Consider the following 12721-nt stretch of genomic DNA (forward strand, 5'->3'; position numbering starts at 1 on the left):
TTTTGATATTCATTAGATTTGAATGGTGGATTGAACTTGAAGGGTCCAAAGTTATAACGAAAAGTAAAAATAAAACGAAAAAAAAAAAAAAAAAATCTGAAATAGCGAGGTAAATGATGAATCAAAAAGAACATGGTCCCTCCTTTTACTATATATGAAACATTTTCGTATTCGTATCAATATCAGATATAAACATAGTGTAAATAAAAAGATCATGTTATTACATCTCAAATGTTAAGAATTTAGATTTTTTTAAAATCTAAAATTAGTGTTTAATACTTACACTATAGATATTCCCTATTTCCACGTATGTGCCTACCACATCCGGCTATCTCACGGAAGTTTAAAATAACCTGTCGCGGGAATACCAGCTAAACCTGTGGATTATATATCTAGGTTCAGGCCATCAGTAAGTTTATTTTACCACAACAGTGCCTACCGAGCTGTACGCTTGTACTAAACTTATTTTCGATTATCTTTATAAGTTCACACAAAGGATAAGATATGAATATTATAATGTGTACACTACTGAGACCTGTACGAATGTCAGCGCAGACCAGCATAAACAGATCTTTACAGTCAACGTAAGTATCGACAATAATCATGACAAGATGATTGTGAAATTTTCCCCTGTTGAAATTCTACAGTCAATGTTATTGAACAAAATATGTATATATTCATGAAACACTCTGTTAATTTAAGATGCAAATTAATAACGACAGCGGAACCCACTTAATTCGAAATCGGATTTATATATTAATATACTTCTTTTAATTTGAACTGAAATGTAATCACTCTTCATAAATGTTCATTGTTTTCTGCAATGCTCATATTAAAATCTGGATATTAATCTTTTTTTTTTACATTCCCCATGGATTGGATTTCCATTGTCCTATACGCTTAGTCATTGTACAGATATTCGACATGATTTTCATTGTTATATTGATGTACATGTGTGGATGAGGATATTGTTTTATACACTGACACACATGAGAGTTGATTATTTACCTTCAATATTATTTCATACTAGATATTAAATGACGTAGTCAATACTGGATACATATTGCTAGACTGGCCACCAGTCTCTAGAATATTAAAACAATCACTAAAAATTGGCTTGATTATATTTGTCTCTACTCAGTGCCTGATTCTAGAGACCCTAAGTTTTAAACTAAGGGGAGATAATCTATTAAAGAACTCTACTGAGAAAGTCTTATCAGCAACTTAGGGTCTGGTGGCCAGTCTAACAAATTGCCTGACAGGTTATTTTCCACACACTGTCTTATTCAATTAATCACATTATTCATTTTCTGTGTAATCAATACTATATAGCTATAAACCTAAACGATTTTTATAATATTATAATAAACTTTTGTTTTCTGTGTAATTTTATATAAATGATAATGTGATATGGCGTGAAATACCGTTTATGTAAATCGGTCCATATATAGATTAACATGCTTCTGTGAAGTAGCATATTGATTTTAGATCATAATATCATCGTATCAGACTAGACTTCCGCTCTTAAGGAAACAGCTTTTAATTTTTAAAATAGGAATGTAAAACGAGATCAATAATTTTGTAGAGTCGCAGAAGTTATTAACTATACGTTTACTAGCACACTTATCATCGCCTTCAGAACTGTTTAATTAGAATAAATAAAATGTTAATTTTCATAACGCGGGTCGTTTTATGTTTCCCGCCGTAACCTCATCTTTTAAGCCATCGATATATATTTTCTTTTGTTATAAATGTTTTTAAGAAACCTTTAAATTTTGCTCCGGAAAGGTAGTGGGCCTTTAAATATAATTAACTAATGCGGAAATAGAACATCTCGGAATAAAAATAAGATAAAAAGTTTTTTGTTTTCATTTACAGTTCATCAATGAACCACCCTGTGACAGGAAAAATGCCCTGTTCGACAGATATGCTGAGAGTGTGGGGCGTACTACGTCAAAATGGGAAGCAATTGGAGATGAGCGGTTCATCTCCTACAATAAAAGGTTGGTACGATGACAGTACCTAAGTAGGAAACAAGTCCTGTGCTGATAACATAAACTTCATTGTTTTTGTATTGCTGATTTCATAGCAACGACAGATTTTCTACACAACAAACATGTCAGGCTATAAAGTATCCTCAATAAAAAATTACCACTGCCTTTGGTCATGACAATGTAATGTAATCAAATTATATAAAATACAATAATCTACAACTAGTTACTCGTACATTGACACAAGTCATTTCTCTAACATTGTTCTATTTATCATAGTAACATTGGTATGACAATGTATCGTCATTTGATTTCTTCAGGAACAACACATTTGGAAATACTCAGGAAACGATTGCTGAACGAGCCCTGTCTTTTCGAAAGACAACCAGTGTACGGAGACTTCATGGTAGCCCAGGTACCGCCGAGTTTTAAACCAATCCCAGCAGACTTGCCGATATCCATGAAGAAGAAGATGTTGAGAAAAGTGACAACTAAACGTTTCGGAACAAGAGTTGACAGATTAATGCAGTTTGAATCTGCGATATAGACTTTATCTGTTAGATGTTAAAATAACTGTTCATCTGGACACGGCGGTCACAGTCATATCCTCTCCTCTGGTAATGCGCATTAATTTAACTCTTATTATTTTCATTTCATTTGTATGAATGTATCTTTTATTAAATCAATATCCTATCAACAGTCCGGGTCATGTAAGGACATGCCAGGTTTGTTGTTAGAGCAAAGCCGGAGTACCCTGCGAACAATCACCGATAGCGGTCAGTAATATGTGGAGACATCTTAACAAATTGACCACCGCGGTCCTTCATCATGATGGTAATTGTTTTAACGTCTCATGTATATTGTACTTCTTTCTTGAATTATGTGTTGTACCATTTGTTAAATTAATACTAGAATCATAGTTATTATATTATGTATAAATTAATGAAAAAATCGTTATTTCTATTGATAGTATGATAGTTGTAACAGTCATGAAATCTCATTATGTTTATGTTATACAAAACAATGGTAATATAAAGGATCATACAACCGGATTATTTCATTTAAATTTAAGTGTCTAGTCGAGTCTATATTTACATAACTTACAGGGAAATGTTTGCTCAATCTGTTGTGATAGGTTCGCATATATCTTCTCAGGGAGTACTTTAAGATGTATAGCTGAATTGGTTGTGACATGTAAAGGGAGATAACTGCGGTTGAAGTGTATGCGTGTGAATGGATTGTGTGATTTATTATTTATGTTTTTCCACATTATAATCAATTACTTAATTCTGCAGGTATGTTTATTCGTTTATCAACATATGTTTAATTCATATCATCATTTTATTTTTTATTTTTACATGTTTGTGTGTAGTATACATGTCGGCTTGAAATAAAGTATATTGGTCTGATTTATGACTTTCTTGTCTCCTAAAGATCTTTTCGGGATTTCCGACTCGCACGTTAGGTACCATGTTATCAGAGTGAAATCGGATGTAAAAGCGCCGTTAGAAACAGTTTATAACATGCATAATAGATACATTAACACAAAAAATCTTAAGACAAACGTAATAATGTAGGTACAAAATGAACGAATGTGTAACTCACTAATTGCAATGTAGCTAATATTTCATTATGCATTTTCTGGCGATTTTCACTAAGTCTCTGAAGTGACAAACAAAGAAGAAAATCTCAATAGGAAAGACACAACAAAGACGGGAGTCTACTAAGTATAGAGAGTTTCATGAAGCTCTGTTAACCGGTGTTGGAGTTATGCTATAAAACCCCACTCGAACGAACGGTCATTACCAAAACAAACCCTTCCTTAAAGATATTTCGCTGGGATTTATAATTAAAGGAATTTTCAACCCAAAATGAAAACTACATGTGAACTTTTCTTTTGTGCAAATTATAAACTCAACAATTTAGAATCCCAACCTATACCCAACTTAAATATGACTCAAAGTAACTGCAAAATCAGAAAGTACATTTTTATCTATTCTATGAACAACCAATTATTATTTTTTTTACACATTCTTCATCTTGTCATATAAACTTGATGAAAATAAAACAGATTTGCGTGAAATGGCCACCGGATGGTGACATTTAAATTACATGTAAAAGATCATAGCCAACAAATGAAATATCATACTGACTAAGACATAGCATTATACATATAAAACAAAGGAGACAGTCTGTAATATGAAGAAATGCATCAGTAGGGTTTACCAAAACTCTGCCAAGTATAGAAATAGAACCAAACAAAAAAGCATAAGATGATAATTAGTCAATTGGAGTAAAATGAAAGATCATGGGTGAAAATATAAATTTATATAAGAGAAATTATGGTCTATAAAAGGATAATTTCAGGGTGAAAGAGGTAGGGTAATTGTCAAAATTTAAAATTGGAGCTCGTACTTTATCATCAAAATAGCGCCTTAAATTTGTTTTCTACTCATGATCCTTTACTTCTATGAGTAAAAGGAAGTAATCCCTACAATAAATTCGGCTACTAGATCAAAAGGAGAAAACACCTACAAAATATACATTATGCATGTGCAAGTATCGTTATGGACGAATTAGGCTAAGTGCTTAGCTGCCTGATATACCGTAAATTGGAATATAAGCATTATTACCAGTCTTTATCAGAAAATAGGTGTCCAGATGAACAAGTGTCTTAATTTGTAGTAAATGATCGAGTTTCTACGAATGCTGGAACAATCACGAGTCAATAAACTGAAATACCGAAGACATTGGCAGGTAAATAATTAAGCTGTTTAGACTTAACGAACACACATATAATAATTGCATTTTAAATCGTTATCTTGAAATGTCTCGGGCAATTCCTGCAACCATATCAATTAAGATATATTATTACTACAACATACGTAGGCAATCAATTTTTACCTGACATTAATCTTAAGATATCTTGACCTGAACTTGACTAAACATCATTTTCTATTGATCAAACCAAAACACATCTATGTGGACATGAAAGTAAATCAATCATTGGTACTATAGGAAAAGATAATTAGAGAATATTTTACTAAAATATCAAACACGTAATCTTTTTTTTTAAATCAACGCCACCAAGAAAAATGTAGGGTGGATTTATGTTAGCATAATGGTGTCGTTCGATAAAACATATAACAGTAGTCTAACTGTGTTTCTTTCTTAGCACAGTAGATCTATTTGAAAAGGATTTCCCAATACAGCAATATCTTTTTGCATGCTATACAGGTTAAATACAGAATGAATTTTGTGATACATTTACAGAGCAAAATGCGCATAATATAATCCTTAACAGCATTTTTTTTCATTTTTGTAAGGAAAAATAAAACGCAAAAACTACCAAATATATTAAGTAAGCGTGCTAAATAATAAACAGTACGTCAAATCGTATTATTCATCATGCGCTATACCGTATACCAATTGCTTTATCCTATGGCATACATCTGTAACATAAAAGGCATTGTTGAACTCAGAACAGGACTCAAAGCGTTCCTCAGTGTTGAAGTTATGAGAATAATTCATATATGCTAGAAATGCTTTTTAAGTGCGTTGAATTGTTTCATATTTAATTCATAAACAAATATGTTTCAACGGGGTTTTTTATAAAGAGAGTTGTAAGAATGCGCCAACTAAACTGGGGTGGGGCATATCTGACAATGTATCGACTTCTGAATTACCTCCTAAGTTTCTTCTTTTTTCAGGTATCTTGATCTTAGATACGTGTTAATCATCACTTATTGTTACACATTCACCTAATATGCTTCATTTTAACCACGATCTGTAATACATAATTACGACATCCGGCCATTATCTTATTTTATTGAATGAATATTGAACTAAATTGTGCTGTTATTTTAAAATAATTAATACGTTATGATAGAGAGATGATTATATCATTTGCATACTGACTTCCGATTGGCTTACAGGTTCTGCGACAGACGTTAACAATAGTGTTAGTAGCAATATCTGGTGATACCTGACGCGACTATCGGATCTTTGGAGCTTTCGTCATAGCGGATATTTCGGATCCTTGCTTCAGTTGACAGAATGGGATTGCTGCTATACGCCATGGTGTTATGTGTTCTAGTCCTGACGTTCGTGAAAGGTTGGTACTGACAACTTTCAGTTAAATAGGAAATAGAAAATTGAGATACTAATTTAAGGTCAGTGAGTATCGTTCATATAAAAACAATTCATAACCAACTATGATTAAATGGATATTAAGGAATAAATGATAAATATTTACAATATGTACGTCTTTATTACATAATGTAAAGGTTCCTGAATATTTCGGTGTTAATATATGTATAATAGGTGCTTTTGACTTTAAACATTTCTTGTATTGTGTATTCGTTTTATTATACGTTCTTTATTTGGTTATTTAGCGACACACTCTTAATCAACAGAATATTTGGAACGATAGTGTTCAATGTAAAATGTTTTCATTGTTTTAATACATGAATACAATTTAAACAAAAGTTAACCGTACCAATAATAATTATAAACAATATATATTTTAGTAGAGTGATGCAGTGATAGTCGATGATTACAAGAAATTATTTTGAGTTGTGCAATAATATTGAGGGGGAAAAAATCCCCTAAAAACAACAACGATTTCGTGATCTTATTTCTGAGCCAGATATAACTTAATCTCCTTGGTCATCGATTGATGTTGTAAGTTTATCCGTAAAATATTTAGAATTCTTTGGATTATAGATACTATCAAAGCCAAATCGCGAAATTCTGATTTGCTAGAATTTAACTTTTGTCAAATCACGAAAATGTGCACACGTGAAAATAACATGTTATATAGTATTCAACATCCGTTCGAAATGAATATATAGAAATAAATAATTATGTAATTTATTTCCTTCATATATAAGATGTTATTCAGCATGACATACGTTCAAAATGCATATATAAAAGTAATTAATTATGTAGTTAATTTTATTCAAAAATAGTTAATATTCAGCATTTAGATATTTTTATATGAAAAAAATCAATATCAATTTATACATATACATCAGGCGAGATGTTAATTGTTGTTCTTTTTTGGGAGGAATAGTTTATTTTCTACTCCATTGGACATATATCGAAGTTAATATCTGTACTTTCGGTGAGGGTAAAATTTCTCTGTCTTAACAAGGGCAAGACAACATGAACGGGTAGAACATATTAGCGTAATAAACCGAAAGAGGTAAAAGGTAATTTGCAAATAAACATTAACCTTTTAAGTCCAATTTGGCTTTAATCTCGAGCTCGTGCATCAGACGCGTGCTACTTTCCTTCACATATTTCGTTGAAATTTACCGAGTAAAAATATTTATTTCATGGTTTTGATAATATATGTTAATATCTATTTGACTTTGTCAAAATGGTATAGCCCTTGTTTGTCACCATGAAAGGAGTTTTTTGACAAAGTAAAAAGAAAAAGTAATTAAATAGTTATTAATTAAATACTTCAATTTTTGAAATCGCGTATTTGTAGTTTTAACATGTATTGAAAAACTAAAGGGCAGAAAAGGATCATTCCCTGTCTAGAAGGAAGGATAGGGAAATCTATACCCTCGGAGAAGATTTGCGTCAGTCTTACCCTCCTCAAGTCTCGGGTTAGACAGTTTGAATCTCCCCTCGGGTAAAATGTGGTCGCCCTACCATCAATGTAGGGATATTCCATACTGGATCTATAGGTACTCGCGTAAGATCTATAATGTGCTCGTGTTTAATATTTATATAGAACACTCGTGTTTAATATTTATATAGAACACTAATATGACTTTTAGGTAGTACAAAAAATGTTTCTTTTATGTAAGATGATAACTAACCTTTACATACTCTCTTTACATTTAATACAGGCTCACGTATATGTTAATAGTTCTCACACTAAACACTTTCTTTTTACTATACAAGAACATAATTTTTCCCTCCACAAAATGTTTTACTTTGAGCATAAAAATATAGGCAATTAATAAAAAAAATCACCGCATATAACAATATTGCTCGTCACACACGAAATGGTTTACGTGGACACGCACAGAAAAACGATGTGTTAAAAATATATTTCGTCCTACATAATAAAAAATATGTTCGTGTCACCACAGATGATTGATACGTTTATTAAGCTTTCGTCCAATTAACAGCCATCTCAGTAATGGACGGCACCATATGTGTGATCTGTTTGTTTCTGAAACAGTATGGCATATTCGTATTACATGTCTTAAAATGAAAAAAAAAGTGAAACTATTGCCCGATCTTAATTCTGGCACAATTCTGGCATAATTGGCACTGAACCATACTGCCAGAAACATCTTTCAACACATCCCACCCGGTAACGTTATGCTGGCAACGAGAACACTAGTTATGCGTCTTGCTAAGAAGGTAGGACCAGAGCCTTCATCAGGTAGGCGAATGCTCCACTAGAAGCTGAAAGGGAGTTGGTCTACACAACAGTTTACGAGACTATCAATGTGATTGATACATGTAAAATACATTAAAGTATACATTAAAGTATGTAAGTTATCGTTAAGTTTTTGTTAACCTCTTACCAATGTTTTTCTCTGCAGTAACCACGCCTGCGATGATATTTATCGGATTCATGTACAATCCCCATGAGTTTAACTGGAGAGGTGCGGTGGAAGTTTATGTCACATCTAAGTCTACATCTAGAATGCAGGTAACAATATCGTATTCAACTCAACAAATGAGCTTCTACCTTTCACCATTTACAACCAAACGTTTTAATGGCATGGCAACACAGTTGATGATGGGAGAAACAGAAGAGAAAGCTGTTAAAGGAGTTCTAGTTGAAACCGAGAGTGACCTAGTGAACGTTATCGGGTTGACAAAACAGTCAGGTTCCTCTGATGGATTTATGTCGTTAAAACACCGCCAGCTTGGTACAATTTATCGCGCATGTACACTGGTCCCTTTATCAGGAACATCTGGGATACTTATAGTCGGAGTTCACACCAATACTACCGTTATTATTAATCTATCAGCCAATGAAAATGCGTCCATATCTTGGGAAGGGAGCACACAATATAATCCTGGGGAGACTATTAACGTAAATATAAACAGACGAGAAGTTATATTGGTTCGGAGCGATGGCGACCTCTCCGGGTCAAGGATCACTGCAGACCTGCCAATTGCTGTCTACAGCGGCAACACTAAAACTGAAATAAAAAACGGAGAGAAAAGTCATCTAATAGAACAACTACTTCCGGTAGGTCAATGGGGTAAGGAATTCATTGTTCCGTCGCTCTCATATGGAACTGTTATTGTAAAAATGGTTTCCGACAATAACTGTTCCCAGACATTGGTCACAAAAAATTGCACATCTCCAAACAATAAAGAAACGTTTCTCCTTAAAAGTGTTCTCACCTTCGAAGTGAGATATCCAGACCTATGTTACGTTAGATCAGAGGAGCCGGTAATGGTGGTTATGTTTGTTTCTATGGCGGACTCCAATAAAGACCCGACCATGACTACATTACCTGCGATTGAGAATTACGATGACGAATACGTCTTTTACGCTCCTCAGACACATAGAAACAACTCTGCATTAGAAATCCTTCTGGTTGTAGCGGTGAAAAATGAACATAAAGACAAAATAGTTCTATCTGGATATCCGCTATCTGATAGTACAACGTTTACTCATGTCAGTAACACGAAGTTTGTTGTTGGTGTTACGACATTGACGTCTGGACATCACGTGATCTCGGCCGATGATGCTTTCATGGCGATAATCTTTGGGGTTGATGAGGATGAGAGTTACAGTTTCCCACTTGGAATGGACTTAGAAAATATGGCAGAGGTGAGACGTCGATATGCAGACTTGAAATATACTGTATACATGTAATATATCTATTTCAAAAGTTGTTTGTTTTTAACCTTTATAGGATAATCCAAATTTTGGTTACGAAAAACAGCAGAAATTTAAATTTACAATAATAGAACTAATTAATGTACCACGTGATACCTGATAACGTTTGTGCGGACTAGTATCTCCTGTGGTGATAGCCCATACCTCTTTGTATTCTTCTCGTTAAAATGACGTTAGCGCGGGACGTTGTCCTTTAGCGCCATTTCATCATCAATAGAATCAATACTCCCTCATAAACATCATCAGGTTTCACCTGATACGTAAATTAGTTCAATTTTATTCGATGTATCTGCTAATGCAATTTTTACGGCATACGATATATTTTAAAAAGGAATATTTTTGTGAACAGGGGGTAAATATTTCTATAAAATTGTCTTTTATAATGGACATTTGATACAGATTTCAGTATTGTTGCAATGCCTAGGTACTCAGCGATTTAATCTTATTTCTCAGATGATTTCCTCATCGTCCATCACTAGTACAGTCCCTGATTGTGCGACCATGGCTTCATCAACGACGGACCCAGCAATGACATCTGGTACAGACGCACAGACAACGTCATCAAAACATTACCCAAGCGATGCGAATAAAATGCCATCTGATATCCAAACGACAATCCCGGTGTTGCCTGGTGGTATTACAGCGCTGCCGGACTACAAGACAACGTCAACATACACAACAAAGACAACGTCACGTGCGTCAGAGACAAGAGCTTCAGTATCTACGGAAAGGCTAACATTAAAACAGATTTCAGAGGAATCTTCTACAGGAACTGTACTTCCTATCACAACACAATTTGTACTTTCCACAATCAATGAGCCAACAGGAACTGTAAGGAATACGCTTACACAAGTGACACCTGGGGACACTACGTCAGCACAAAATACTGTGCAGACGACAGAGGTTCATCCAAATACTATGTACCATTTAGAATCTACTAAAGATGATATCGGACTAACAACTACGGCACACGATCATAACACTCACCTAGCAGACTCTACAACCGAAAGCACAACGCCACCGAGTACATCAGAGTCCCCAGCATCAATTGCTGAAACGACACTTTCCCTACAGAGTAATATGTCATGCCCGAGTACCTGTATCGTTTGTACAAATGGAATAAGTGGTGTAACAAAATTTGAGATATCGACGATGCGACTTAACCGGAAAACAACTTCGAGATATCTAAGAACACTGACTTCCGCATGTGATAACAGGTTATCGGCCGTGATTACTGGATCGGTAGGTGGCGCCATTTTGGTAGGTCTGATGTTTGGAATAATAGCTTTGGATATTGATAATCTTGTCAACTCGTTTCGAGGCAGAATCATATCTCGGAAAAAACATCGAAGTGCAAACAGAAGAGAGAAATATTACGAAACTTCACAGTGTTAGCTCTATATACACTGATGTATTTAACAATACTATATTCTATTATCTTGGTTTTTATACATTCGTTATTTAGCTTCAAGACCTCTTCTAAGAATATGCAATACTGTTAATATGAAGTATTTTGACGGTTCAGACCAAATAATTTTAATATCCTTACATATTAAAAACGCTTAACTAGGACACTCGATAACTCGAGTTTACCTACGCAAATCTGTTGACCTGTACGTGGTATGTTATCGTTGTCCAATTATATGCAGTGTTTCCTCTGACGACTGTTAGAAAAATGCAACGAAAAGATTTTGTGACATTAAACTGACTAGTGTACTAAAATCCTTTGTCCGTTTTTATAAGTTAGGTTTCTAACGCATTTTGATGCTGAATACCTTATTATTTTACTGATACTTAATACTTTTTTTTACTTTTGTTAATGACAAGCGGTTACACTACACCAAACCACGCATTGATGATCAACGTCATTCTAAAGCCAAGATTATTCCAACAGCAACTACATTTTATATCATAGCAGGGTCATTAAATGCTAAAATTGAAAAACGACTTTCTCCCGACTTTTATTTACTGTCTTTTATTTATTTATTAATTGTACTTGATCGTTCAATCCGCCCGGAATTGGGATATAATATAGAAAAAATAAAATTTAGAAATTATATCACAGAATGATGCTTCTTTCGTGAACCTGTCATTTTGTATTATATTACGATGCCCATACTATAGTGCTGTACCTCAAACTCCATGATCAGATGTCTACATTGATTTGCTTTTACATCACTCTTCAGTCATACAAGAAAGGATTACTGCTAAGCCTCAATGGTAAACTAGTCTATCTTGTTTCTAAACAATAATTATAAAAAGTGGATGGTGACGAAGTAAGCGTTATACAATCTAAAAGGTATTGATGTACAACCAACATCACATGACATGCGGTATTTGAATAGTTCTAAGGTGATGGCAATTTAAACCATTTTACTTATCCGCAGTCAGTAATGAAACCTACCAACATTTGTTTTGTTTATGCATTTTGATCGATGGTATGTATTGTATAGGGAAACATAAAAGCTATCTCAGGTCGATGCAGCCCAAAGAAATGTATTGAAATCATTTCCAGTAACGTTATTTATCTGTTTTCTTGACTGTAATCCCTTGTGAAACACCAAACAAAATGTAGTACAGACCGTGACAATACGGATCATCTCTGAAATCACCTTATCATCACGTTTGTGCTGTTACTTGTGACAATTCTTCAAATTACTATGGTGTTATAAGCATCGGTGACATTCTTATTATATGAGGATTATATATTAATACATGAACAATTGATTCGGGGATTACGGATGTACTTTATGAACTCCAATGTGTAGTGTCATGTTATCATGTTTATAATTTAAGTAATTTGTTAGTGAAAGTTGTTGAAACCATAGGCTGAAATTTG

General features: G+C 33.8%; 2 protein-coding genes across 2 annotated transcripts; both read left to right on the forward strand.

Moving 5' to 3' along the window:
- The first annotated feature begins 338 nt into the window (after positions 1–338).
- On the forward strand, positions 339–3400 carry LOC138317418 (uncharacterized). The gene is made up of 3 exons (XM_069259058.1): positions 339–584; positions 1879–2003; positions 2312–3400. The coding sequence occupies exons 1-3, from the start codon at positions 505–507 to the stop codon at positions 2536–2538; spliced, it is 432 nt and encodes a 143-aa protein (XP_069115159.1). The 5' UTR covers positions 339–504; the 3' UTR covers positions 2539–3400.
- A 5200-nt stretch (positions 3401–8600) lies between these two features.
- On the forward strand, positions 8601–12019 carry LOC138317177 (uncharacterized). The gene is made up of 2 exons (XM_069258732.1): positions 8601–9813; positions 10336–12019. Exons 1-2 carry the CDS (start codon positions 8668–8670, stop codon positions 11275–11277), a joined length of 2088 nt encoding a protein of 695 aa, XP_069114833.1. The 5' UTR covers positions 8601–8667; the 3' UTR covers positions 11278–12019.
- Positions 12020–12721: the final 702 nt, after the last annotated feature.

This window comes from Argopecten irradians, chromosome 3 (assembly GCF_041381155.1).
Source record: "Argopecten irradians isolate NY chromosome 3, Ai_NY, whole genome shotgun sequence".
NCBI classification, from domain to species: Eukaryota; Metazoa; Mollusca; class Bivalvia; order Pectinida; family Pectinidae; genus Argopecten; species Argopecten irradians.

Coding starts and splice junctions, on each gene's coding strand:
- LOC138317418 (XM_069259058.1), top strand. CDS start 505: ATGAATATTATAATGTGTACACTACTGAGACCTGTACGAATGTCAGCG. Junction 585..1,878: donor AACAGATCTTTACAGTCAAC/GTAAGTATCGAC, acceptor TTTCATTTACAG/TTCATCAATGAACCACCCTG. Junction 2,004..2,311: donor TTCATCTCCTACAATAAAAG/GTTGGTACGATG, acceptor TGATTTCTTCAG/GAACAACACATTTGGAAATA.
- LOC138317177 (XM_069258732.1), top strand. CDS start 8,668: ATGCAGGTAACAATATCGTATTCAACTCAACAAATGAGCTTCTACCTT. Junction 9,814..10,335: donor ACTTAGAAAATATGGCAGAG/GTGAGACGTCGA, acceptor CTTATTTCTCAG/ATGATTTCCTCATCGTCCAT.